The 24,529-nt window shown below is 40.7% G+C and overlaps 2 protein-coding genes and 1 pseudogene across 2 annotated transcripts; all 3 read left to right on the top strand.

The window, feature by feature from the left end:
• On the top strand, positions 1–5,696 carry LOC125223120 (ABC transporter C family member 3-like). Its single transcript, XM_048126108.1, has 10 exons — positions 1–2,445; positions 2,600–2,686; positions 2,766–3,395; positions 3,535–3,696; positions 3,837–4,131; positions 4,217–4,431; positions 4,518–4,823; positions 4,900–4,963; positions 5,044–5,283; positions 5,360–5,696. Exons 1-10 carry the CDS (start codon positions 91–93, stop codon positions 5,488–5,490), a joined length of 4,485 nt encoding a protein of 1,494 aa, XP_047982065.1. The 5' UTR covers positions 1–90; the 3' UTR covers positions 5,491–5,696.
• A 2,123-nt stretch (positions 5,697–7,819) lies between these two features.
• Positions 7,820–13,153, top strand: LOC125217844 (annotated as a pseudogene).
• Positions 13,154–19,073: 5,920 nt separating this feature from the next.
• LOC125223121 (ABC transporter C family member 3-like) lies at positions 19,074–24,523 on the top strand. Its single transcript, XM_048126109.1, has 10 exons — positions 19,074–21,471; positions 21,628–21,714; positions 21,794–22,423; positions 22,563–22,724; positions 22,863–23,157; positions 23,243–23,457; positions 23,544–23,849; positions 23,926–23,989; positions 24,070–24,309; positions 24,384–24,523. Exons 1-10 carry the CDS (start codon positions 19,117–19,119, stop codon positions 24,512–24,514), a joined length of 4,485 nt encoding a protein of 1,494 aa, XP_047982066.1. The 5' UTR covers positions 19,074–19,116; the 3' UTR covers positions 24,515–24,523.
• The last annotated feature ends 6 nt before the right edge of the window (positions 24,524–24,529 follow it).

The following is a 24,529-nucleotide window of genomic DNA, read 5'->3' as shown; positions in this document are numbered from 1 at the left end:
TAAAGGAGATATGCCAACTTATTCTTTCATTCATCAGTCACTCTACACACTCACAAAAATAGGATTCCATCTTCAATTTCATCTTACCTCATGGCAGCTGGTATGTCTGTTTTCCTCTCTAGTTCCCGCCTTTTTTCCTCTCTAATCAGTCCACTCGTATTGCGTTTCTTGACGACCTCCTTGCACTTGCTTTTGTTTTTCATTGTACTCGTTTCGTGGCTTCACATGAAATTTAGGAGAAACGACGATGAAAACCATAAACATAGAAATGTCTCATACTACAAAACAACCCTTTTCTCCTCTTTAGGCCTTTCACTCTTTAATCTCACTCTATGCATTTTGAACCTCTTCTACTGGTATGCAAATGGCTGGAGTGATGAAAAGACCCTAACTTTATCAGACTTGGCTGTCAAAACACTTTCTTGGTTGTGTCTCTTTCTCTTCTTGCATGTCTATTTCTCGAATTCGAAAGAAACCAATTATCCCCTCGTTCTGAGGCTTTGGTGGGGGGTGTTCTTTTGTGTGTCTTGTTATTGCCTTGTAACAGACGTTCTTTATTTCGAAAAAGCCAAAAATTTGTCGACTCTATTTTGGGCCTCTGATGTTGTTTCAGTCCTTATGAGTATAGTGTTCTGTTTCACTGGGTTTTGGGGTTCGAAAAGGGAGGATGAGAACACTATCCTTGAAGAACCCCTTTTGCATGATAGGTCTAGGAATGGTATAGAGTCTGAGACGCCGGCGGCCAAAGGGGACGAGACTGTGACCCCTTATGGCAGTGCTGGTGTTTATAGTCTCTTTACTTTCTCGTGGATGGGTCCTTTAATCGCGAAAGGGTACAAGAAAACCTTGGATCTCGAGGATGTTCCTCAGCTTGCCGGCTTGGACACTACTAGAGAGGCGTTTCCAGTTTTGAATGATAAGCTGGAGTCATATAGTGGAGGAAGTAAACGAGTCACTGCGGCCATGCTGGCAAAAGGGTTGTTTTTTACCGCTTGGAGGGAGGTTGCAATTTCTGGTATTTGTGGGTTGATTTACACGTCGGCTTCTTATGTTGGCCCTTACCTCATTGATATCTTTGTCCAGTACTTGAATGGAAGTAGGCATTTTGCAAATGAGGGATATATATTAGTTTCTGCATTTACCATCGCAAAGATGTTCGAGTGCTTTGCAGTGAGACATTGGTTTTTCAGGGTTCAACAGGGGGGTTATAGGGCAAGAGCAGCATTAGTTGCCAAAATATATAATAAGGGATTGACGCTTTCATGTCAATCTAAGAATGAACATACAACGGGGGAAATTATTAATTTCATGGCAGTTGATGCTGAGAGGATAGGTGAATTTGGTTGGTATATGCACGATCCATGGATAGTGATTCTGCAGGTTGTCTTAGCATTAATTATATTGTATAAAAATCTAGGGCTTGCTTCAATAGTTGCACTTGCTGCTACTGTTGTTGTCATGCTAGCAAATGTCCCACTTGGGAAATTGCAGGAGAAATTTCAGGATGGGCTAATGAAATCTAAAGATAAAAGGATGAAGGCAACTTCGGAAGTTTTGAGGAACATGAGAATCCTTAAACTACAGGCGTGGGAGTTGCGGTTTCTCTCTAGAATTCAGGAATTTAGGAGTGTAGAAGCCAGGTGGTTGGCAAGATACCTTTATACCACAGCGATAACTACTTTTCTCTTTTGGGGTGCTCCTACGTTCGTGTCTGTGGTAACTTTTGGTGCTTGTATGTTGATGGGAATCCCACTCGAGTCAGGAAAGATACTATCGGCGCTGGCAACCTTTAGGATTCTTCAAGAGCCAATTTACAATCTACCAGATACAATATCCATGATTGTTCAGGCTAAAGTTTCTCTGGATCGAATTGCGTCATTCCTTTCTCTTGACGACCTGCCACCAGATGTTGTGGAGAAGCTTCCGGTTGGTAGTTCTGATATTGCCATTGAGGTAATAGATGGAAACTTCTCTTGGGATGCATCTTCTTCTAGTCCTACATTGAGAGATATTAGTTTTAGAGTGTCGCGTGGAATGAGGGTTGCAGTTTGTGGCATGGTTGGTTCTGGAAAGTCTAGCTTACTTTCCAGTATTTTGGGGGAAATACCAAAAATATCTGGAGCGGTTAGTCTTTCAGGCACAAAAGCCTATGTTGCTCAGTCCGCTTGGATACAAAGCGGAAAAATAGAGGAAAATATACTGTTTGGTAAAGAAATGGATAGACAGCGATACAATAGGGTCCTTGAAGCATGCTCGCTGAATAAAGACCTGGAGATTCTACCTTTTGGGGATCAAACTGTTATTGGTGAGAGGGGAATCAACATGAGTGGTGGACAGAAGCAGAGGATACAGATTGCGCGAGCTCTTTACCAAGATGCCGATATTTATATATTTGATGATCCATTCAGTGCTGTGGATGCACATACAGGCACTCATCTTTTCAATGTAAGCACAACATGCTCCTCATTTCTTTTTATATGTATATATAAATTTATGATACTTTTTTAAGATGATAGTTGTTGATTGTCTTCTTAATTCCACTACGGCTCTTGTTTTTGGGTCCAATTCACGTACTAACATGATTTATATGATATGCCAGGAATGCATCATGGGGCTTCTGAATTCCAAAACCATTATTTATGTTACTCATCAAGTCGAGTTTCTGCCTGCTGCTGACCTTATTCTGGTGAGTTGTTCATCTCTAAATTGTTGATTTTTTTTCTTGCTTTAATCATGTAACATATGGCATATCTTTTACTCATCAGGTTATGAAAGAAGGACAGATTAAACAAGCGGGCAGGTACAACGATATTCTCAAATCAGGAAGCGATTTTATGGAACTTGTTGGTGCACACGAGGAGGCTTTATCAGCTCTCGACTCTATTAGTACCGAGAAATCAGCGAATGGTGAGGGAAGTAGCTCTGCAAATGCTAAGCCTGGTTTGCAGAGACAGGAATCGAAGAAACTTGGAAATGATAACAAGAATGAGGAAACAAAGGGCCAGCTTGTTCAAGATGAAGAAAGAGTGAAAGGAAGTGTTGGACTGTCAGTTTATTGGAGCTATATTACAACATCGTATGGCGGACTCCTGGCACTCGTTGCTTTGCTAGCTCAGGTTGCATTTCAGGTACTTCAAATTGGAAGCAATTATTGGATGGCATGGGCAACTCCTGTCTCCAAGGATGAAGCACCTCCAGTTGGAGGCTCTACCCTTATCCTCGTCTACGTTGCTCTGTCTGTTGGAAGTTCTTTTTGCGTTTTGGGAAGGTCAATATCTGTTGTGACCATGACCTACAAGACTGCAAAGATACTCTTTAACAAGATGCACCTCTGCATATTCCGTGCACCCATGTCTTTCTTTGATTCCACTCCAAGTGGGCGGATTTTGAATAGAGTATGTGACAATGCTATTTTCTTTTAGCTTATGATATACTCATATGGTTTCTTTAATTTTTATGAACACTGACTGAAACTCTCTTGGAAGTAAAGCTGCTTAAGGAGTAACTTTTGATGAACGCTTTGTTCTTTGCCAGGTATCTACGGACCAAAGCGCTGTTGATTTGAACATGGGTATCATTGCGCAATTCTCTTTTTCCTTGATTCAGCTTCTAGGAGTTGTTGCTGTCATGACTCAAGTAGCTTGGCAGGTCTTATTCATTTTCATTCCAGTAATTGCAATTTGCATATTGTTGCAGGTAAAGTCATTGAATTCCTTTTACTATGCTTTCAGATGTCTCTGTCTTCAAATTATGTTGGTTATTATATGAATAGGTAGATGCTAGCATGAAGTTGAATACAATTCGATGATTTGTTAATTCAGTATTTTCCTTTCCAGCGTTATTACATAGCTGCTGCACGAGAACTTTCCCGACTTTGTGGAGTGAGCAAAGCTCCAGTCATACAACACTTCTCAGAAACGCTATCCGGAGCAATCACCATTAGAAGTTTCGATCAAGAATCTCGATTCCGAGACATTAGCTTGAGGCTGATAGATGGATACTCACGACCAAAATTTCATACAGCTGGTGCGATGGAATGGCTATGCCTTCGTCTGGATGTGTTGTCTCTCATGACGTTTACCTGTGCACTGATTTTCCTGATTACACTTCCAGAAGGAACTATTGATCCAAGTGAGTGTTGTGCAAATATACCATATACTAAAACTTACGCGCTGACTTTGTTCAAAGATGTTATACTCATTAAATTGCAATGCAGGTATTGCTGGTTTGGCAGTGACTTATGGCCTTAATTTAAATATGTATCAAGCCTGGGTTGTTTGGAACCTTTGCTTTATGGAGAACAAAATCATATCTGTTGAAAGAATACTTCAGTATACTTCACTTCCAAGTGAGCCTCCTCTTGTCATTGAGTCGAACAGGCCGCAGAGTTGCTGGCCTACCCAAGGAGAAGTTAATATCCAAGACCTTCAGGTGATTTTTGCGATGGGCTGCATTGTTGTGTGCTGTTTCAAAATGCTTTAGTTGTCGTTGTGCTGACATTACTGCTGTTGTTGTAGGTTCGTTACGCTCCTCACTTGCCCTTCGTGCTACGAGGCCTAACATGTACTTTCTTTGGAGGGAAGAGGACTGGTATAGTAGGAAGAACAGGAAGTGGCAAATCAACACTTATTCAGACACTCTTCCGAATTGTAGAGCCAACAGTCGGACAGATACTGATCGATGGTATCAATATAGCAGTTATTGGACTTCATGATTTACGATCCAAGTTGAGCATAATCCCACAAGATCCAACAATGTTTGAGGGAACTGTTCGAACTAACCTCGACCCCCTTGAAGAGTATACTGATGAGCAGATATGGGAGGTCCGTTTGGTTTAGTTGATAATTCGTACTCATGATTTGCGTGTTGGCTAAATGTCTTGTTTCTGTTGTTATTTAGGCTTTGGACAAATGCCAGCTTGGTGACGAGGTCAGGAAAAAGCCAGAGAAACTTGATTTTGCAGGTTAATATCGCTTACTGATTGTTCTTCTTCTTTGTTCGACTTGTTTATTTACTCGATAAGATTGAATTGTGGTGAAACAGTGTCTGAGAATGGAGAGAACTGGAGCGTGGGACAAAGGCAGCTGGTTTGCCTCGGGCGCGTGCTCCTGAAGAAAAGCAAGGTCCTTGTGCTCGATGAGGCAACAGCGTCTGTTGACACAGCGACTGATAACCTGATCCAACAGACCCTCAGGAACCATTTCTGTGACTCGACAGTTATAACGATTGCACACAGGATAACGTCCGTGCTGGATAGCGACATGGTTGTGTTGTTAGATAACGGTATGTGTGTTGTGGCTTGAGCAGTGTGTGAATATGATTTAATTGGGATTGAGTTGGTTATGTTTGTGTGGTGCAGGATTGCTCAAGGAATACGAGTCGCCGGAGAAGCTGTTGGAGGATAAGTCATCTCTGTTTGCCAAGCTGGTGGCAGAATACAGCATCAGATCAAGCTCTAGTGTTGAACATCTGTCAAATCTAAATCAATGAAAGAAATGTTCTTCTTTTGCATGACGTTGATGATGACGACAACAACAACGATGATGATGGAACTTGTCTATAATTCATACAAGTTCCTTTGTTTTTGTTTAGGCAGAATAGGCCCTTTAAGTTCTTGTACGATTTACTAATGATATTATTGTACTGTTTGATGAACTCTTTTTGTTATCTAAATGATAAATCACTCATTAGTAATATTCAAAGTAGTATTTACTTATACTTAATCAAATACCACAGCTTTGATCAGAAACCAAATACTAAAATGTATAGCATCCTTTGTCCAGATACACCAAAAAAAACTCGTAAATACTAGTATTACTATTCTCTACTAGGTAAAAATAAGGGTCAAGTGTTTGATCTCTTCCTACTTATGTACTCTGTGTATTAGTGTACTTAAATGTCACACGGTTTAAACAATTACTACTCCCTCTGTACCATTATAAGGGACATATTCCTTTTTAGGTCGTTTTACTATAAGTGGTACATTTCCTTTTTTTATAAAAAAAACCAACACATTATCTCTCTTATTTCATCTTTTCTTCTATTTTTTTTCTCTACTTTTTTTCACTTCTAAAAACTTATGTACATGTAGAAAAGTAAAATATAGATACATAGTGGAGAAAGTAGTTATATATTCATTAGTAAACATAGGCCACATATATATAGTACAAGAGACTAAGCTAGGCTATGTTACATCTCCGATGTGGGACATAATACATATAATATATTAACACTCCCCCTCAAGCTGGACCATATATATTGATCATGTCCAGCTTGATACAAAGTTCCGAGAAACGCTTCCAGACAACGGTTTTGTAAAGATATCAGCAATCTGGTTGGACGATGAAGTGAAGGGAGTAGTAATTGTCTGATTCAAAACACACTCTCGAATGAAATGACAATCAACTTCAATATGTTTAGTCCTTTAATGAAAAACCGGATTGTTCGCAATATAGATTGCAGCCTGGTTATCACAATGCATCGGTATTCATCGAAAGTGAACCCCAATTCTCCAAGTAGATTCTTGACTCCAATCATCTCAGTAGCAGTATGAGCCATAGCTCTATACTCGGCCACGACAGACGATCTCGCAACAGTATGTTGTTTCTTACTTCGCCAAGTTACCAGGTTTCTCCCAAGTAGGTGCAATATCCAGAAGTAGACTTTCTATCAGACTTAGAAACAGCATAATCAGCATCAGAATATCCTTCAATTTTTAGATGACCATTCTTTTTAAATAACAATCCTTTGCCGGGAGATTTCTTGATATAGCATCCCAGTGAACTTGCTTAGGCTTATCCAGAAAACGACTGGCTAAACCAACATCAAAGGAAATATCAGGCCTTGTTACTGTCAAGTAGATAAGTTTTCCAACTAGACGTCTATACTTAGCTTTATCCTCCAAGAATTCTCCACTATCATCCCAAACACTTGGATCAACCTCCATAGGAGCATCAACAGGCTTTGTTCCAAGTAGTCCAGTTTCTTTCAGTAAATCTGTAGCATACTTTTGCTGAGATAGAGACATTCCAGAATTTTCGTGTGCAATTTCAATTCCGAAGAAATACTTAGGACTCCCCAGATCCTTGATAACAAAATGTTGATGCAAATATTTCTTAGTTTCCTCAATTCCACGAACATCACTTCCAAATATGAGTATATCATCAACATACACAATGAGAATGACAATACCCGATGCTTGATGTCGCACAAAGACCGAATGATCAGACTTGCATTGCTTAAAACCAATAGTTCCAAGAACACTGCTGAACTTATCAAACCACGCCTTGGGACTTTGTTTAAGGCCATAAATTGCCTTTTTGAGACAACGAACCTTAGTAGCATCCTCCCCCTTAGCAACATATCCCGGAGGTTGCTCCATAAAGACCATCGGAGTCAAATCCCCATACAAAAAAGCATTCTTCACATCAAGCTGGTACATGGGCCACGAAAGATTAACAGCCAAAGAGAAAAGAATTCGGATTGAGTTCATACGAGCAGTGGGCGAGAACGTCTCAAAGTAGTCAATACCATAAGTTTGTGTGTATCCTTTGGCCACAAGCCGAGCTTTGTATCGATCAATACTACCATCAGCAAGAAATTTTATGGTAAACACCCAACGACAAGATACAATATCTACCCAATTAGGGGCATGTACCAATATCCAAGTACCACGACTCAAGAGAGCTTGCATCTCCTCATCCATAGCGGCTCGCCATAGAGGGTGTTTAAGTGCCTCTTGGTAAGAAGTTGGAATAACTGTAGATAAAAGACAAAGAGCAAAGGCACGAAAATGAGCATTTAATCGAGTAAAGGAAACATGATTAGACACAGGTGGTACAACTTCGTTTACCTTTGCGAATGGCTATGGGTAACTCATCAGGAGGAACTGCATCTTCAGAAGCTGGAGGCGAAGATGATTGTGACAGTGGACATGAGCCTGTATTTGGTTCTGTTTCAGGGGCTTCAAGGGTTGTTGCAGGTCGATGACGTCGTGTATAGACCTGTAAAGGAGGAGCAGAAGGCATAGAAGATACAAAAGTTTGTGCAGGCAAAGGAGTAGGATCTAACTGGCTGGTTGGCTTAGTTTGAGAATTAGTAAAATAAGGCTGAAACTCAAAGAAGGTGACGTCTGCAGAGGATCAAAACATCGGTATCCCTTTTGGTTCTAGAATAACCAAGAAAAACACATTTAATGGAGCGAGGGGACAACTTATCCAACCCAGGAGTAAGATCATGAACAAAACAAGTACACCCAAAAATGCGAGGAGGAATATGATAGAGAGGTTTATCAGGATGAAGACAAGAAAAAGGAATATCCCTATGCAACACCTAGATGGCATCTTATTAATAAGAAAACATGCAGTAAGAACACATCAAACCATAGATACTTAGGCACATTTATGTGAGACATAAGAGTACGCGCAACATCTAAAATATGACAATGCTTGCGCTCAGCTACCCCATTTTGTTGAGAAGTGTGAGAGCAAGAGGTTTGATGAATTATACCATGAATGGGGTAGCTGAGCGCAAGCATCGTATAGCATAAAAGATAATTTCATAAGGATACTTTGCGCTCGTTTCGTGGCTTCACACGAAATTTAGGAGCAACAACGATGAAAACCATTAACATAGCAATGTCTCATACTACAAAACAATCCTTTTATCCTCCTTAGGCCAGTCATTCTTCAATCTCACTCTATGCTTTTTGTACCTCTTCTATTGGCATGCAAATGGCTGGAGTCATGAAAAGATCCTAACTTTATCAGACTTGATTGTCAAAACACTTTCTTGGCTGTCTCTCTTTCTCTTCTTGCATATCTGCTTCTTGAATTTGAAAGAAACCAAGTATCCCCTCGTTCTGAGGCTTTGGTGGGGACTGTTCTGTTGTGTGTTGTTATTGCCTAGTAACAGAGACCTTCTTTATTTCGAAAAAGCAAAAACATTTGTCGACTCTTTTTTGGGCCTCTGATATTGTTTCAGTCCTTATGAGTTCAGTGTTCTGTTTCACTGGGATTTGGGGTGGGAAAAGGGAGGATGACAACCCTATGCTTGAAGAGCCCCCTTTATAATCTCTTTACTTTCTCATGGATGAGCACTTTAATCGCGCAAGGGTACAAGAGAGCGTTGGATCTCGAGGATGTTCCTCAGCTTGCCGACTTGGACACTGCTAGAGGGGCGTTTCCAGTTTTAAATGATAAGCTGGAGTCCTATAGTGGAGGAAGTAAACGAGTCACTGCGGCCATGCTGGACAAGGGGTTGCTTTTTACAGCTTGGAGGGAGGTTGCGATTTCTGGTATTTGTGGGTTGATTTACACGTCGGCTTCTTATGTTGGCCCTTACCTCATTGATATCTTTGTCCAGTACTTGAATGGAAGTAGGCATTTTGCAAATGAGCGATATATATTAGTTTCTGCATTTACCATTGCAAAGAAGTTCGAGCACTTTGCACAGAGACATTGGTATTTTAAGGTCCAACAGGGGGGTTATAGGGCAAGAGCAACATTAGTTGCCAAAATATATGATAAGGGATTGACGCTTTCATGTCAATCTAAGAATGAACATACAACGGGGGAAATTATTAATTTCATGGCAGTTGATGCTGAGAGGATAAGTGACTTCCGTTGGTATTTTATCCATGGATGTTGGTTCTGTGGATCAGCTTAGCATTAATTATATTGTATAAAAATCTAGGGATTGCTTCAATAGCTGCACTTGCTTCTACTGTTGTAGTCATGCTAGCAAATGTTCCACTCGGGAAATTGGAGGAGAAATTTTAGGAAGGGCTAATGAAATCTAAAGATGAAAGGATGAAGGCGACTTCAGAAGTCTTGAGGAACATGAGAATCCTTAAATTTCAGGCTTGGGAATTGCGGTTTCTCTCTAGAATTCAGGAACTTAGGAGTGTAGAAACCAAGTGGCTGGCAAGATACCTTTACACCTCAGCTTTCACTACATTTCTCTTTTGGGGTGCTCCTACGTTCGTGTCTATGGTAACTTTTGGTGCTAGCGTGTTTATAAGAATCCTACTAGAGTCGGGAAAGATACTATCTGCGCTGGTAACCTTTAGGATTCTTCAAGAGCCAATTTACAATCTGCCTGACACAATAGCCATTGTTCAGACCAAGGTTTCTCTAGATCGAATTGCGTCATTCCTTTCTCTTGACGACTTGCCACCAGATGTAGTAGAGAAGCTTCCGGTTGGTAGTTCTAATTTCGCCATTGAGATAGTAGATGGAAACTTTTCTTGGGATGTATCATCTCCTAGTTCTACGTTGAGAGATATTAATTTTAGAGTATCGCGTGGAATGAGGGTTGCAGTTTGTGGCAAGGTTGGTTCTGGCAAGTCTAGCTTACTTTGTAGCGTTTTGGGCGAAATACCAAAAATATCAGGAGCGGTTAGTCTTTCAGGAACAAAAGCCTATGTTGCTCAGTCGGCTTGGATAGAAAGTGGAAAAATAGAAGAAAATATATTGTTCGGTAAGGAAATGGATAGACAACGATACAATAGGGTCCTTGAAGCATGCTCGCTGAATAAAGACCTTGTGATTCTACCTTTTGGGGATCAAACTGTTATTGGTGAGAGGGAATCAACATGAGCTATGGACAGAAGCAGAGGATACAGATTGCGCGAGCTCTTTACCAAGATGTCGATATTTATATATTTGATGATCCATTCAGTGCTGTGGATGCACATACAGGCACTCGTCTTTTCATTGTAAGCACAACTTATTCTTCATTTCTATTGTTAATATATACTACTCCACAATTTATATATTTGAGAAGGTATTATACCTTTTCCCATTTTGAAGAGGTATCTTTACATCTCCATCATTGGAGAGGTAAAATCATGTAACCCACTAGCGGACACACACGTGATTAGGGAGGGGCTTAAGCCCTTCCCCAACTTTTTATTTTTATTTTTAAATTTTAGCTATATAACATATATAGTTTTATTAGTATTTTGTGTAAAATGAATTGCAAAAGCCCCTATCAAAACAACTTATAGAAAATATATTATTTTATACAAAATTTAGAATATATAGCCCCTACTATAATAATTTTCTGCGTCCGTCCTTGATATAACCACCATATTTACCTTCTTTTCATAAAAAATCATTCTCCAAGGGAGAAGGTATTACACTTTATGTTTTTTTAATGCTTTTGTACTACTATTTTATTTTTTTTAAATGATATACCTTTCTATATACCTTTTATCCTTGGAGTTAAGTGGTTTTTAGAAAGGTATGTTACACTTTTTGGGAAAGTATAAACATGATATACCCTTTTCATTTACCTTCTCCCCTTGGAGTTGCTCTAATATCGAGTTCAATTTGAATAATTTGGCTTCATTGATAAACCAACCCACTAAATCATTATGTAATCCTCATATTACTTGATTCTATCACTGTATGTAACTTCTTAGAATATCCCCATCCGTGCTCTTAGCTAAGAGCACGGAAGTGGGCCCGGACCCACTGAAGTGTTGCCGCTTAAGTATTGCCCCCTCCAAGCAGTCGGGCAATTCTTCCACTTCCAATGCATGCAGCCTGTCACGCCCGCATTTTCTAAGGATAGAAAACACGGTGGATCGCGATTAAGGATAGAAAGCAACGAAACTCGACCATAGCTCGAAATAATTGAAATAGCTCGAATAAAATCAAAGTACCATTTCGACAATCAACAACTCAAAAGAATATTATCTCAACAATACTTGAACTCAAAGAAATATTGTTTAGCGGAAGCACTCGAGAGTAGAATAATATAATGTATGAAGACACAACATATTCTGAACATTTGATAAACATCTTCTTTACTTTTATGCTCAACACCCACCGCGCTCGTCACAGCTCAACCTGCACATAGGGAAAACACATCAGAGCTGAGTACTTGATGCACTCAGTGAACTTATGCCAAAATATTTTCATAAAATAAAGTCATGCCATGCCATCTTTAAGTGCACTCGGGTTTTACTTTAAAATCTGCCGAGAAACGCTAAAATACTTTCAACTTTAAAATGGCGATCGGCCGATCTACTATCATCATCAACTATCACATACCAAATCTGAACCATCGTGTGAAACGAGAATGTGGCCACAAACTCGATCACTGGACCGGCCGACCCGAAAGACTGCTCACGATCTCTATCTGTGTACACTAGCCTGAGTAAGGGCTCACCCCTAGTCAGACCCGAATTCGTTAACTATCAAAGTCTAGAGGGAATTAAACCCAGTAGACAATCAGATTGGCAGCTCCATTAAAAAACAAAATATGGCAAGACATAACATATTTGCAAAGAGATACATTATTCATAATTTGGCAAAATATTGCAAAATATTTTAAAAGAAAGCCCACCTCAAAAGCTTAAAATTTTCCTTAACTCAAACGTCTCGTTTGATCATAACTTGCGTGCGAAGGCAACCCCGTCGATCTTTCTTAGTAAATTAAGAAATTTTCCGTGAACGTCTTATTCTTCATCTACCTTTAAATTTTCGTGGCCGCTCTAGGCGTCTCTGGCTTCTCACTCTCCTTCAGCTCTATCTTTTTCTCAATTCTCAATTGCCACTACACACCACCACTGCTATCTCTCTTCTCCCTCAACCTCAGCACCGCCTCCTTTCTCTTCATGTATCAAACTTACAGCCATTCTACTCTCTCTCTCTTCTCTTCTAAAACTCCTCCTCTCCGGCAAAACTCAGCACCGCCGCTGCCAGCTGTCTTCGCGAGCTACTGTCCGCTACCATTCACCACCGTGGTCGCCTGGAAACCATCGCCTCTTTGCCGCCACTGCCTCTACTTCTCCGTCACCGCCGAGTTTGGTCCGAGCAGCTGCGGTCAGCCACAATCATCCCATTTTTCACTCTCCCCCCTCCGATTCTCACCTTCTCTATCACACCTCCCTCACTCTCTCTCGCGGCTGTTGTTCGTTCTCCAAATCGAGGGCTCATCGTTGCTGCTCTGCTCCCATCTCTCTCTCGGACTTCTCGACGCCGCAAAGGTCGCCGGGCTCCTCGTTTTCCTTGGTTCGGAAGACCCGAAACACAGCACCGCTGCCCAACTGCTCCACCTCTCTTCCCCAGTTCGCAGCTCCTCCGTCTGTCCAATCACGCCGCCGTGTGCCACGGCTGCTGTTGATAGGGTCGTCACGCCATGAAGCCTGCGCCGTCTTTTCCTTCACAGCTCGCTGGCGAGCGAGCCGCCACCACTGCTAGCCTCCTCGAGCTGCTGCTCGTCATCACACGGTCGCCTCGCCCCAGCCTGCTGCTCACAACGAGCGTAGGACAGAGTCGCTGCTCTTGCTGCCTGCCACTGTCAGCCCGTGGCTGATCTCCATCGCCGGGCTGCTGTCCTCGGTTCAAACGCGGAGCCGCCGCTGTTGATAACTAAAAGATTATGAAGCAAGCCATGAAAAATGAAAGCAAAGAAGACTTAAGCTGAGAAAGAAAATATTTTCACTGTTTCATTCAATGAAAAATGAGCTGCTGTCAAACTCTATGCATATATATATGCAGGGGTTCAGCACCTAAGATAATAAACCCTAAAGGCATCTAATAACTGATTACACAAAAATACAAATCAAGCTGCTCCTGCAACAACTTGTTTCCAGCTGCGTTTGTGGTCCACACCACCAGTTGGCACGTTCTTATCTATAGTAGTTGCATCCTTCTTCTTACACACGTTCTCCACACTCTTTGTAAGACTTGTTTCACTTTCATTCGTTGCACAAGATGATGTGGATCGAGTTGCCACATCTTCATCCGTGAGCTGGCATGAGTCTTTCTCACAACCACTGTTAACACGCCCCCTCAATCCTAGCTTAGATTGCTCGACCGCTCCAAGTTTTTCTCGCAATCTGATGAAGGATTGGTGACTTAAAGGTTTCGTCAAGATGTCGGCTATTTGACCTGAAGTAGGCACATGCCTGAGCTCCAATTCATTTGCCAAAACCTTGTCCCTCACAAAGTGAACATCCAGTTCAATGTGTTTAGTTCTTGAATGAAGAACCGGATTCGAGGCTAGTGCTATTGCACTCAAATTGTCAACCCAAACAACAGAACTTCCATTCTTCTTTACCTTCAGCTCACCAAGAAGTGAATGCAACCAACTGATTTCTGCTGCCACATGCGCCAAACTGCGATACTCTGCTTCTGTGCTAGAACGAGCTACTACTGTCTGTTTCTTCACACTCCAAGAGATCAGATTCTCACCGAAATAAGTGCAATAACCACTTGTTGATCGCCTATCATCTAAGTCCGAAGCCCAATCAGAATCACAAAATGCTGTAATGCTTCTTCCACTTCCACCTCTTATGTGAATCCCATGATTCAAAGTCCCTGACAAATATCTGAGGATCCTTTTCACTGCTTTCCAATGAGAGTCCAGAGGTTGAGCCATATACTGGCTCACTTTGTTAACAGCAAAATTGATGTCCGGTCTTGTGATTGCTACATATTGCAGTGCACCAACGGTGCTCCTAAAAAGCTTAGCATCTTCGAAGAGATTCCCAACTGATTTTCTTAAATCACAGTTAGAAACCATGGGTGTAGGACACCCCTTTGCTCCTAACATGTTCACTCTCTTTAAAAGATCTTGAACATAGGTGGATTGACTAAGATGCAGGCCATCTTTAGTTCTTAAAACCTCCACACCAAGAAATAGATTCACCTCCCCTAGATCTTTCAAAGAGAAATGAGAGTGAAGTTGAGAAATAACAGTCCGAATAGAAGATGGAACATTACCAGTTATGAGCATATCATCAACGTAAAGTAGAAGATAAATTACTTCAGTGCCAATGTGCCTGATGAACAAAGAAGCATCAGCCTTTGACTGAGTGAATCCAAGAGAAAGTAAAACAGAGTGGATGGTAAAAAACCAAGCTCGAGAAGCTTGTTTTAAACCATATATTGCTTTGTTCAGTTTACAAACAAGATGAGGCCCTCCTTGCTCAAAACCAATGGGCTGCTTCATGTAAATTTCCTCTTTCAAAGTGCCATGTAGGAAAGCATTGTTAACATCCAAATGAGATATTGACCATCCGTTGGAGACAACAATAGAGAGAATAAGTCTGATTGTGGAAGGTTTCACTACAGGACTGAAAGTCTCAGAATAATCAAAGCCCGGCTGTTGGGTAAAGCCTTGGGCAACCAGCCTGGCCTTGTGTCTAGCAATGCTTCCATCAAGAAATTTTTTAAGTTTGAAGACCCATGTACAACCTATAAGGTTTTTTCCGGGTGGTAAAGTGGTAAGAATCCAGGTATGATTTTTAAGGAGAGCTAAAAACTCCGAGAGCATGGCAGCTTTCCAAATAGAAATCAAAAGAGCAAGGAGAGCAGATTTTGGAATTAGATCAGGTGACAATTTGATGGTGTAGATTTTAGGTTTGAAGACTCCTGCTTTTGATCGAGTAATCATGTGGTGTGTGTGAGGAGAGGGAGGTGGTGGTGGTGGTGGTGGTGAACTTGTGGGGGGAGTATCAGTAGGTGACTGAGGTGAGGAGTGATCAGTGAGTATGGGGGAAGCTGGAACATCAACTCTTTGTAAGACTTGTTTCACTTTCATTCGTTGCACAAGATGATGTGGATCGAGTTGCCACATCTTCATCCGTGAGCTGGCATGAGTCTTTCTCACAACCACTGTTAACACCACGGTCTGTTGCTGTTCTTTGGGCAGTGAGCAAAATCACTGTTCCAGAACCTCCGCCGTCAAGGTTCTCATGCCGAATCCATCTCCGTCCGTCGTTGTCATTGGATGTACGCAGCCACCGCCTTCACCTTCAGTGCAGCGCCGTCGGTGTTGCTGCCTGCTGTCCATATATGCCTCGGAGCTCGCCATCCATAAAGTTCTTTACCCGTCTCTTTTTCTCTTTAGGTGATAGTGAAGAGTGGTGTTTGAGAGTATATGTGACGTTAAGGAAGAGGAATTTGAAGGGAATTGAGGCATTAATATGTGACTTTTGATTTCTGGTTCTTGAATTGGAGAAGTCGCTTGCTGGAGAAGAAGAGACGTCTATCTCCTGATGGAAAAAAAGATTTGGGATTCCAAAAGAATTTTTTAATGTGTTGGGCTCGACAATATTTTTAATAAAAAGGATGGCCCAAAAGAATAAATAAATTTTGAAATAGGCTTCTCAAGCAAGTTGGACTCAAATAAAGGATTAGAATATATATTTTTTTAATCAATTGCGAAAGTTCAGGACTCTTTTAATTCTCGAAAATAAACAAAGATTATACTAAATATCTGCCTTGAAAAAAATGGCATCCTTTCGAGAACAACAAAAGGATACAAAAAGTCGGAGTATTACAATGCAGTCAATGTTGCCTAGCATACCGGGAAAACCGTGGACTGTTTCGTTTCGTGAAAATGAAGCAACCGTTGACAATCGTCTGTGGTGGGTGCCCGAAGGAATTCCTTGCAGAAAGCAGAACGAACGCAGTCGCAAAAACTCTTGAGGCATAGGATTCCAGTTGACTCACCGATATACAAATACTCGTCGAAGAGGTCAACCGTTTGCCCAGTAGCAAGTTGTTTGATGGCACAAGTACACTTTTGCAATGCCGAGAGACTTTGTCGACCGGTTGCGTCTACACCTGATTGAAAGTATTCAACACGGGTGGACAATGTGTTGACAATACGCATAAACAACCTGTTTTGACATGCGAAAACGGCGCCGAAAGTAATCTTCTGGATACCGCGGCTGGTCGGAAAAAATAGTCGGCAACGAGCCTTTCGTGGGCTCCCTCTCTATCATGAGGGATGTAGCGACGTTTTGCTCTAGTTGGTTGAGGAGGAGGGGCGGGGGTATTGGCGGCGACATAGGCTTCATAGGCGGCAAGATATTGTTCATAATATTCTTGTTCTTCGCGCTCCGCTTCTGCAATGAGATTGGTGAAATCCATTTTTAAATTTTTTAGAGAGGATTTGGGTGAGAGAGGAAGATGTAGATGATTTAGTATGAAAAAGTATGAATGAGAGATAATTTGATGTGAAAAGTGGATGATTAATGTGTGTATTTATATATGATTTTGGGATTAAAAAATAAATAAAAAAAATCCAAAAAAAACGTCCATAAACGGCTTTATTTTTTGGGAATCCAATTTTTTTTTTAATTTTTGGTATTATTTCGAATTATTTATGAATTTTTTTTTAAAAAAAAAAATCAAATTTGCCAACGGCTAAGCCGTTGGCCAATCAGGACGTGCCACGTAGGGCTGCTCAGCGGCACGGACGGACGAGCTCTGTTCAGCGGCACGGACGGACGGACGCCTCCTCTTCAACCGCTGCGGATGCTCTTATGCTTATTTTCCATGAATGGGGATAGCTAACACACATTTCCATGATATTATTGATAAACACGGGATTTGCATGTTTTTAATGTCAATCTTGCAAATTATGTTCTTAAATTGCATATATTATATATTTTGACGTGTTTGTTGATAAAGGATAGAAAAAGATAGAAAAAAGGTGCAAAAATGATCAAGGTTCAGTAGCCTCTGTTCGAGCCCATCTGCCAACGAGTTTGAAGTCCAATCAGTGCCTTAATATTATTCTCTTCGTCTTCGAAAGAGCTTCGCGTGGGTACCTTGAACATCTAAATTTCTGTGGAGAAAGTTATGGTCATTTTACGAATGTTGCGCAGTGCAGTCAAAATTAGGCGGAAATTAAGGAATGGAATAAATTATTGTCAAATCTCTCCTATTAATTGAGGATTTCGAATTTACCATCTTTTCCATTACTTGAAGGGTACTTTTTACTAATTATAAATCCTTTCCTAGACTATATATACCATATATCCTAATTCATAATATTCATCTCAGAGCCTCCAATCCTCTCCATCTCTATACTTTTTTCATCCCATTTTCCACATATTATTCTTCCATATTCCATTGGAGTGGAGCTCTGCAGATCCAGGCAAGAGAAGACTGAAGACTACAGCATTCAACCTTGGGTTTTGTTTTGTTTTTCTTCATGTCTAGTACTTTATGTTGTTTTACTTGACTAGTATTAACATATTTTGTAGAATTTTTGGTAACATGCTACGATTATAAATTATTTATTCAATTGTTTTTGCTTGTTAGCTCTTGTAGTTATTTCGATTTCTCTTGTGCTTATACATATATTTGATTGGCCATCTTATAAGTGCATGTGGATTTTACTATAAGAACTGAGAAGTGAGTAGTCTAATTTGAAAGAGGAGAAATTGACGTCTTTGCCAATATAATCGAGAGATTTGAGCCTTTGAATGAAGCAAATTTATCTTAGGAGCTTTTAGGAGCTGTAGCCTTAGTTCTAGGAATGAAACTTCGGTTCTAGGTAGCAATCTACAAATTGTATGCTTCGAGAGAAGATATAATTTTACATCAGTGATAGCTTAGTAACTCTAGAGACCGTAATTCAAGAAAGTCCTTTGCATATTAACTTTTGATTGTGGTTCCTAAAACTCTACATTCCTTAGCCTCTTTTGTATATTATTTGTTATTTATATTTTATGTTTTTCGTTATTTATTTATTTATTTCTGTCTGGTTTAATAAATATACCCAAAAATCATGTGTCTCAAAATAGTATATGACACTTAGTATAAGATAGACAGTTGCAATCTTATTCCATGTGTTCGATATTCCAGTACTAACCTTTAGCTATACTAGATCTACCTTGTATACTTGCAAGTATTTTTAGTGCTAATAAATAGTGTATCAAGTTTTTGGTACAAAACCAACGAAAAAGTGGACCATTTTAATCTAAACTCTCACATGATAAGATAATTATTGAACAAAATCAGATAGCCTTTCCTCTTGGTTTCTTGGTTTCCTGCAACTTTTAAATTTCCACCATAGCCTTGCCCACCAAGTTTTTTGCTGCCCAAGCAAAACATCACTTTCTTGACTTTTATCTTGTTAATTAATAGTGGGACAAAACTATGACTAAAACACTATCTTTTCTTCTCCTTTTTTACAGGGAAATCACAATCAAACAAAAATTGCAACGTTTGCTATTGGATGGATGATGTATTGATGAACTCAAGTAGTATATAAAGGAGATATGCCAACTTATTCTTTCATTCATCACTCACTCTACACACTCACAAAAACAGGATTCCATCTTCAATTTCATCTTACCTCATGGCAGCTGGTATGTTTGTTTTCCTCTCTAGTTCCCGCCTTTTTCCCTCTCTAATCAATCCACTCCTATTGCGTTTCTTGACGACCTCCTTGCACTTGATTTTGTTTTTCATTGTACTCGTTTCGTGGCTTCACAAGAAATTTAGGAGAAACGACGATGAAAACCGTAAACATAGAAATGTCTCATACTACAAAACAACCCTTTTCTCCTCCTTAGGCCTTTCACTCTTTAATCTCACTCTATGCTTTTTGAACCTCTTCTATTGGTATGCAAATGGCTGGAGTGATGAAAAGATCCTAACTTTATCAGACTTGGCTGTCAAAACACTTTCTTGGTTGTGTCTCTTTCTCTTCTTGCATGTCTGTTTCTCGAATTCGAAAGAAACTAAGTATCCCCTCATTCTGAGGCTTTGGTGGGGGGTGTTCTTTTGTGTGTCTTGTTATTGCCTTGTAACAGACGTTCTTTATTTCGAAAAAGCCAAAAATTTGTCGACTCTATTTTGGGCCTCTGATGTTGTTTCAGTCCTTATGAGTATAGTGTTCTTTTTCACTTGGTTTTGGGGTTCGAAAAGGGAGGATGAGAACACTATCATTGAAGAACCCCTTTTGCATGATAGGTCTAGGAATGGTATAGAGTCTGAGACGCCGGCGGCCAAAGGGGACGAGACTGTGACCCCTTATGGCAGTGCTGGTGTTTATAGTCTCTTTACTTTCTCGTGGATGGGTCCTTTAATCGCGAAAGGGTACAAGAAAACCTTGGATCTCGAGGATGTTCCTCAGCTTGCCGGCTTGGACACTACCAGAGAGGCGTTTCCAGTTTTGAATGATAAGCTGGAGTCCTATAGTGGAGGAAGTAAACGAGTCACTGCGGCCATGCTAGCGAAGGGGTTGCTTTTTACCGCTTGGAGGGAGGTTGCGATTTCTGGTATTTGTGGTTTGATTTACACGTCGGCTTCTTATGTTGGCCCTTACCTCATTGATATCTTTGTCCAGTACTTGAATGGAAGTAGGCATTTTGCAAATGAGGGATATATATTAGTTTTTGCATTTACCATCGCAAAGATGTTCGAGTGCTTTGCACAGAGACATTGGTTTTTCAGGGTTCAACAGGGGGGTCATAGGGCAAGAGCAGCATTAGTTGCCAAAATATATAATAAGGGATTGACGCTTTCATGTCAATCTAAGAATGAACATACAACGGGGGAAATTATTAATTTCATGGCAATTGATGCTGAGAGGATAGGTCAATTTGGTTGGTCTATGCACGATCCATGGATAGTGATTCTGCAGGTCGTCTTAGCATTAATTATATTGTATAAAGATCTAGGGCTTGCCTCAATAGCTGCACTTGCAGCTACTGTTGTTGTCATGCTAGCAAATGTCCCACTTGGGAAATTGCAGGAGAAATTTCAGGATGGGCTAATGAAATCTAAAGATAAAAGGATGAAGGCAACTTCGGAAGTTTTGAGGAACATGAGAATCGTTAAACTTCAGACGTGGGAGTTGCGGTTTCTCTCTAGAATTCAGGAACTTAGGAGTGTAGAAGCCAGGTGGTTGGCAAGATACCTTTATACCACAGCGATAACTACTTTTCTCTTTTTGGGTGCTCCTACGTTCGTGTCTGTGGTAACTTTTGGTGCTTGTATGTTGATGGGAATCCCACTCGAGTCAGGAAAGATACTATCGGCGCTAGCAACCTTTAGGATTCTTCAAGAGCCAATTTACAATCTACCAGATACAATATCCATGATTGTTCAGGCTAAAGTTTCTCTGGATCGAATTGCGTCATTCCTTTCTCTTGACGACCTGCCACCAGATGTTGTGGAGAAGCTTCCGGTTGGTAGTTCTGATATTGCCATTGAGGTAATAGATGGAAACTTTTCTTGGGATGCGTCTTCTTCTAGTCCTACATTGAGAGATATTAGTTTTAGAGTGTCGCGTGGAATGAGGGTTGCAGTTTGTGGCATGGTTGGTTCTGGAAAGTCTAGCTTACTTTCTAGTGTTTTGGGGGAAATACCAAAAATATCTGGAACGGTTTGTCTTTCAGGAACAAAAGCCTTTGTTGCTCAGTCGGCTTGGATACAAAGCGGAAAAATAGAAGAAAATATATTGTTCGGTAAGGAAATGGATAGACAGCGATACAATAGGGTCCTTGAAGCATGCTCGCTGAATAATGACCTGGAGATTCTACCTTTTGGGGATCAAACTGTTATTGGTGAGAGGGGAATCAACATGAGTGGTGGACAGAAGCAGAGGATACAGATTGCGCGAGCTCTTTACCAAGATGCCGATATTTATATATTTGATGATCCATTCAGTGCTGTGGATGCACATACAGGCACTCATCTTTTCAATGTAAGCACAACATGCTCCTCATTTCTTTTTATATGTATATATATAAATTTATGATACTTTTTTATGATGATAGTTGTTGATTGTCTTCTTAATTCCACTATGGCTCTTGTTTTTGGGTCCAATTCACGTACTAACATGATTTATATGATATGCCAGGAATGCATCATGGGGCTTCTGAATTCCAAAACCATTATTTATGTTACTCATCAAGTCGAGTTTCTGCCTGCTGCTGACCTTATTCTGGTGAGTTGTTCATCTCTAAATTGTTGATTTTTTTTCTTACTTTAATCATGTGACATATGGCATATCTTTTACTCATCAGGTTATGAAAGAAGGACAGATTAAACAAGCCGGCAGGTACAACGATATTCTCAAATCAGGAAGCGATTTTATGGAACTTGTTGGTGCACACGAGGAGGCTTTATCAGCTCTCGACTCTATTAGTACCGAGAAATCAGCGAATGGTGAGGGAAGTAGCTCTGCAAATGCTAAGCCTGGTTTGCAGAGACAGGAATCGAAGAAACATGGAAATGATAACAAGAATGAGGAAACAAAGGGCCAGCTTGTTCAAGATGAAGAAAGAGTGAAAGGAAGTGTTGGACTGTCAGTTTATTGGAGCTATATTACAACATCGTATGGCGGATTTCTGGCACTCATTGCTTTGCTAGCTCAGGTTGCATTTCAGGTACTTCAAATTGGAAGCAATTATTGGATGGCATGGGCAACTCCTGTCTCCAAGGATGAAGCACCTCCAGTTGGAGGCTCTACCCTTATCCTCGTCTACGTTGCTCTGTCTGTTGGAAGTTCTTTTTGCGTTTTGGGAAGGTCAATATCTGTTGTGACCATGACCTACAAGACTGCAAAGATACTCTTTAACAAGATGCACCTCTGCATATTCCGTGCACCCATGTCTTTCTTTGATTCCACTCCAAGTGGGCGGATTTTGAATAGAGTATGTGACAATGCTATTTTCTTTTAGCTTATGATATACTCATATGGTTTCTTTAATTTTTATGAACACTGACTGAAACTCTCTTGGAAGTAAAGCTGCTTAAGGAGTAACTTTTGATGAACGCTTTGTTCTTTGCCAGGTATCTACGGACCAAAGCGCTGTTGATTTGAACATGGGTATCATTGCGCAATTCTCTTTTTCCTTGATTCAGCTTCTAGGAGTTGTTGCTGTCATGACTCAAGTAGCTTGGCAGGTCTTCATCATTTTCATTCCAGTAATTGCAATTTGCATATTGTTGCAGGTAAAGTCATTGAATTCCTTTAACTATGCTTTCAGATGTCTGCCTTCAAATTATGTTGGTTAGTATGTGAATAGGTAGATGCTAGCATGAAGTTGAATACAATTCGATGATTTGTTAATTCAGTATTTTCCTTTCCAGCGTTATTACATAGCTGCTGCACGGGAACTTTGCCGACTTTGTGGAGTGAGCAAAGCTCCAGTCATACAACACTTCTCAGAAACACTATCTGGAGCAATCACCATTAGAAGTTTCGATCAAGAATCTCGATTCCGAGAAATTAGCTTGAGGCTGATAGATGGATATTCACGGCCAAACTTTCATACAGCTGGTGCGATGGAATGGCTATGCCTTCGTCTGGATGTGTTGTCTCTCATGACGTTTACCTGTGCACTGATTTTCCTGATTACACTTCCAGAAGGAACTATTGATCCAAGTGAGTGTTGTGCAAATATACCATATACTAAAACTTACGTGCTGAATTTGTTCAAAGATGTTATACTCATTAAATTGCAATGCAGGTATTGCTGGTTTGGCAGTGACTTATGGCCTCAATTTAAATATGTATCAAGCCTGGGTTGTTTGGAACCTTTGCTTTATGGAGAATAGAATCATATCTGTTGAAAGAATACTTCAGTATACTTCACTTCCAAGTGAGCCTCCTCTTGTCATTGAGTCGAACAGGCCGCAGAGTTGCTGGCCTACCCAAGGAGAAGTTAATATCCAAGACCTTCAGGTGATTTTTGCGATGGGCTGCATTGTTGTTTATTGTTTCAAAATGCTTTAGTTGTCGCTGTGCTGACATTATTGCTGTTGTTGTAGGTTCGTTACGCTCCTCACTTGCCCTTCGTGCTTCGAGGCCTAACATGTACTTTCTTTGGAGGGAAGAGGACTGGTATAGTAGGAAGAACAGGAAGTGGCAAATCAACCCTTATTCAGACTCTTTTCCGAATAGTTGAACCAACAGTCGGACAGATATTGATCGATGGGATTGATATCTCAGCTATTGGACTTCATGATCTACGATCCAAGTTGAGCATAATCCCACAAGATCCAACAATGTTTGAGGGAACTGTTCGAACTAACCTCGACCCCCTTGAAGAGTATACTGATGAGCAGATATGGGAGGTTCGTTTGGTTTAGTTGATAATTCATACTCATGATTCGCGTGTTAGCTTAATGTTTTGTTTCTGCTTTTTTTTAGGCTCTTGTTAAATGCCAGCTTGGTGATGAGGTCAGGAAAAAGCCAGAGAAGCTTGATTTTGCAGGTTAATCTAGCTCATTGATTGTTATTCCCTGTTATTCAACTTGATTATTTAGTCGATGAGTTTGGATTGTGGTGAAGCAGTGTCTGAGAATGGAGAGAACTGGAGCGTGGGACAAAGGCAGCTGGTTTGCCTCGGGCGGGTGCTCCTGAAGAAAAGCAAGGTCCTTGTTCTTGATGAGGCAACAGCGTCTGTTGACACAGCAACTGATAACCTGATCCAACAGACCCTGAGGAACCATTTCTGTGACTCGACAGTTATAACGATTGCACATAGGATAACATCGGTGCTGGACAGCGACATGGTTGTGCTGTTAGATAACGGTACGTGTGTTGTGGCTTGAGCAGTGTGTAAACGATTTAGTTGGGATTGAGTTGGTTGTGTTTGTGTGGTACAGGATTGCTCAAGGAATACAAGACGCCGGAGAAGCTGTTGGAGGATAAGTCGTCTCTGTTTGCGAAGCTGGTGGCGGAATACAGCATCAGATCAAGCTCTAGTGTTGAACATCTTTCAAATCTAACTCAATAACAGAAATGTTCTTCT

Source organism: Salvia hispanica, chromosome 4, assembly GCF_023119035.1.
Source record: "Salvia hispanica cultivar TCC Black 2014 chromosome 4, UniMelb_Shisp_WGS_1.0, whole genome shotgun sequence".
NCBI classification, from domain to species: Eukaryota; Viridiplantae; Streptophyta; class Magnoliopsida; order Lamiales; family Lamiaceae; genus Salvia; species Salvia hispanica.
Note: the sequence above shows the minus strand (reverse complement) of the source record. Positions and strands in the feature narration are given on the sequence as shown.

What these genes read in the sequence shown, in the direction of transcription:
- LOC125223121 (XM_048126109.1), top strand. Translation starts at nt 19,117, where the DNA reads ATGGCAGCTGGTATGTTTGTTTTCCTCTCTAGTTCCCGCCTTTTTCCC. An exon ending in CTGCTGCTGACCTTATTCTG is followed by an intron (nt 21,715 to 21,793) that starts GTGAGTTGTTCA and finishes TTTACTCATCAG; the next exon opens with GTTATGAAAGAAGGACAGAT. An exon ending in CAATTTGCATATTGTTGCAG is followed by an intron (nt 22,725 to 22,862) that starts GTAAAGTCATTG and finishes TTTCCTTTCCAG; the next exon opens with CGTTATTACATAGCTGCTGC.
- LOC125223120 (XM_048126108.1), top strand. Translation starts at nt 91, where the DNA reads ATGGCAGCTGGTATGTCTGTTTTCCTCTCTAGTTCCCGCCTTTTTTCC. An exon ending in CAGGCACTCATCTTTTCAAT is followed by an intron (nt 2,446 to 2,599) that starts GTAAGCACAACA and finishes ATGATATGCCAG; the next exon opens with GAATGCATCATGGGGCTTCT. An exon ending in GGTTGTGTTGTTAGATAACG is followed by an intron (nt 5,284 to 5,359) that starts GTATGTGTGTTG and finishes TGTGTGGTGCAG; the next exon opens with GATTGCTCAAGGAATACGAG.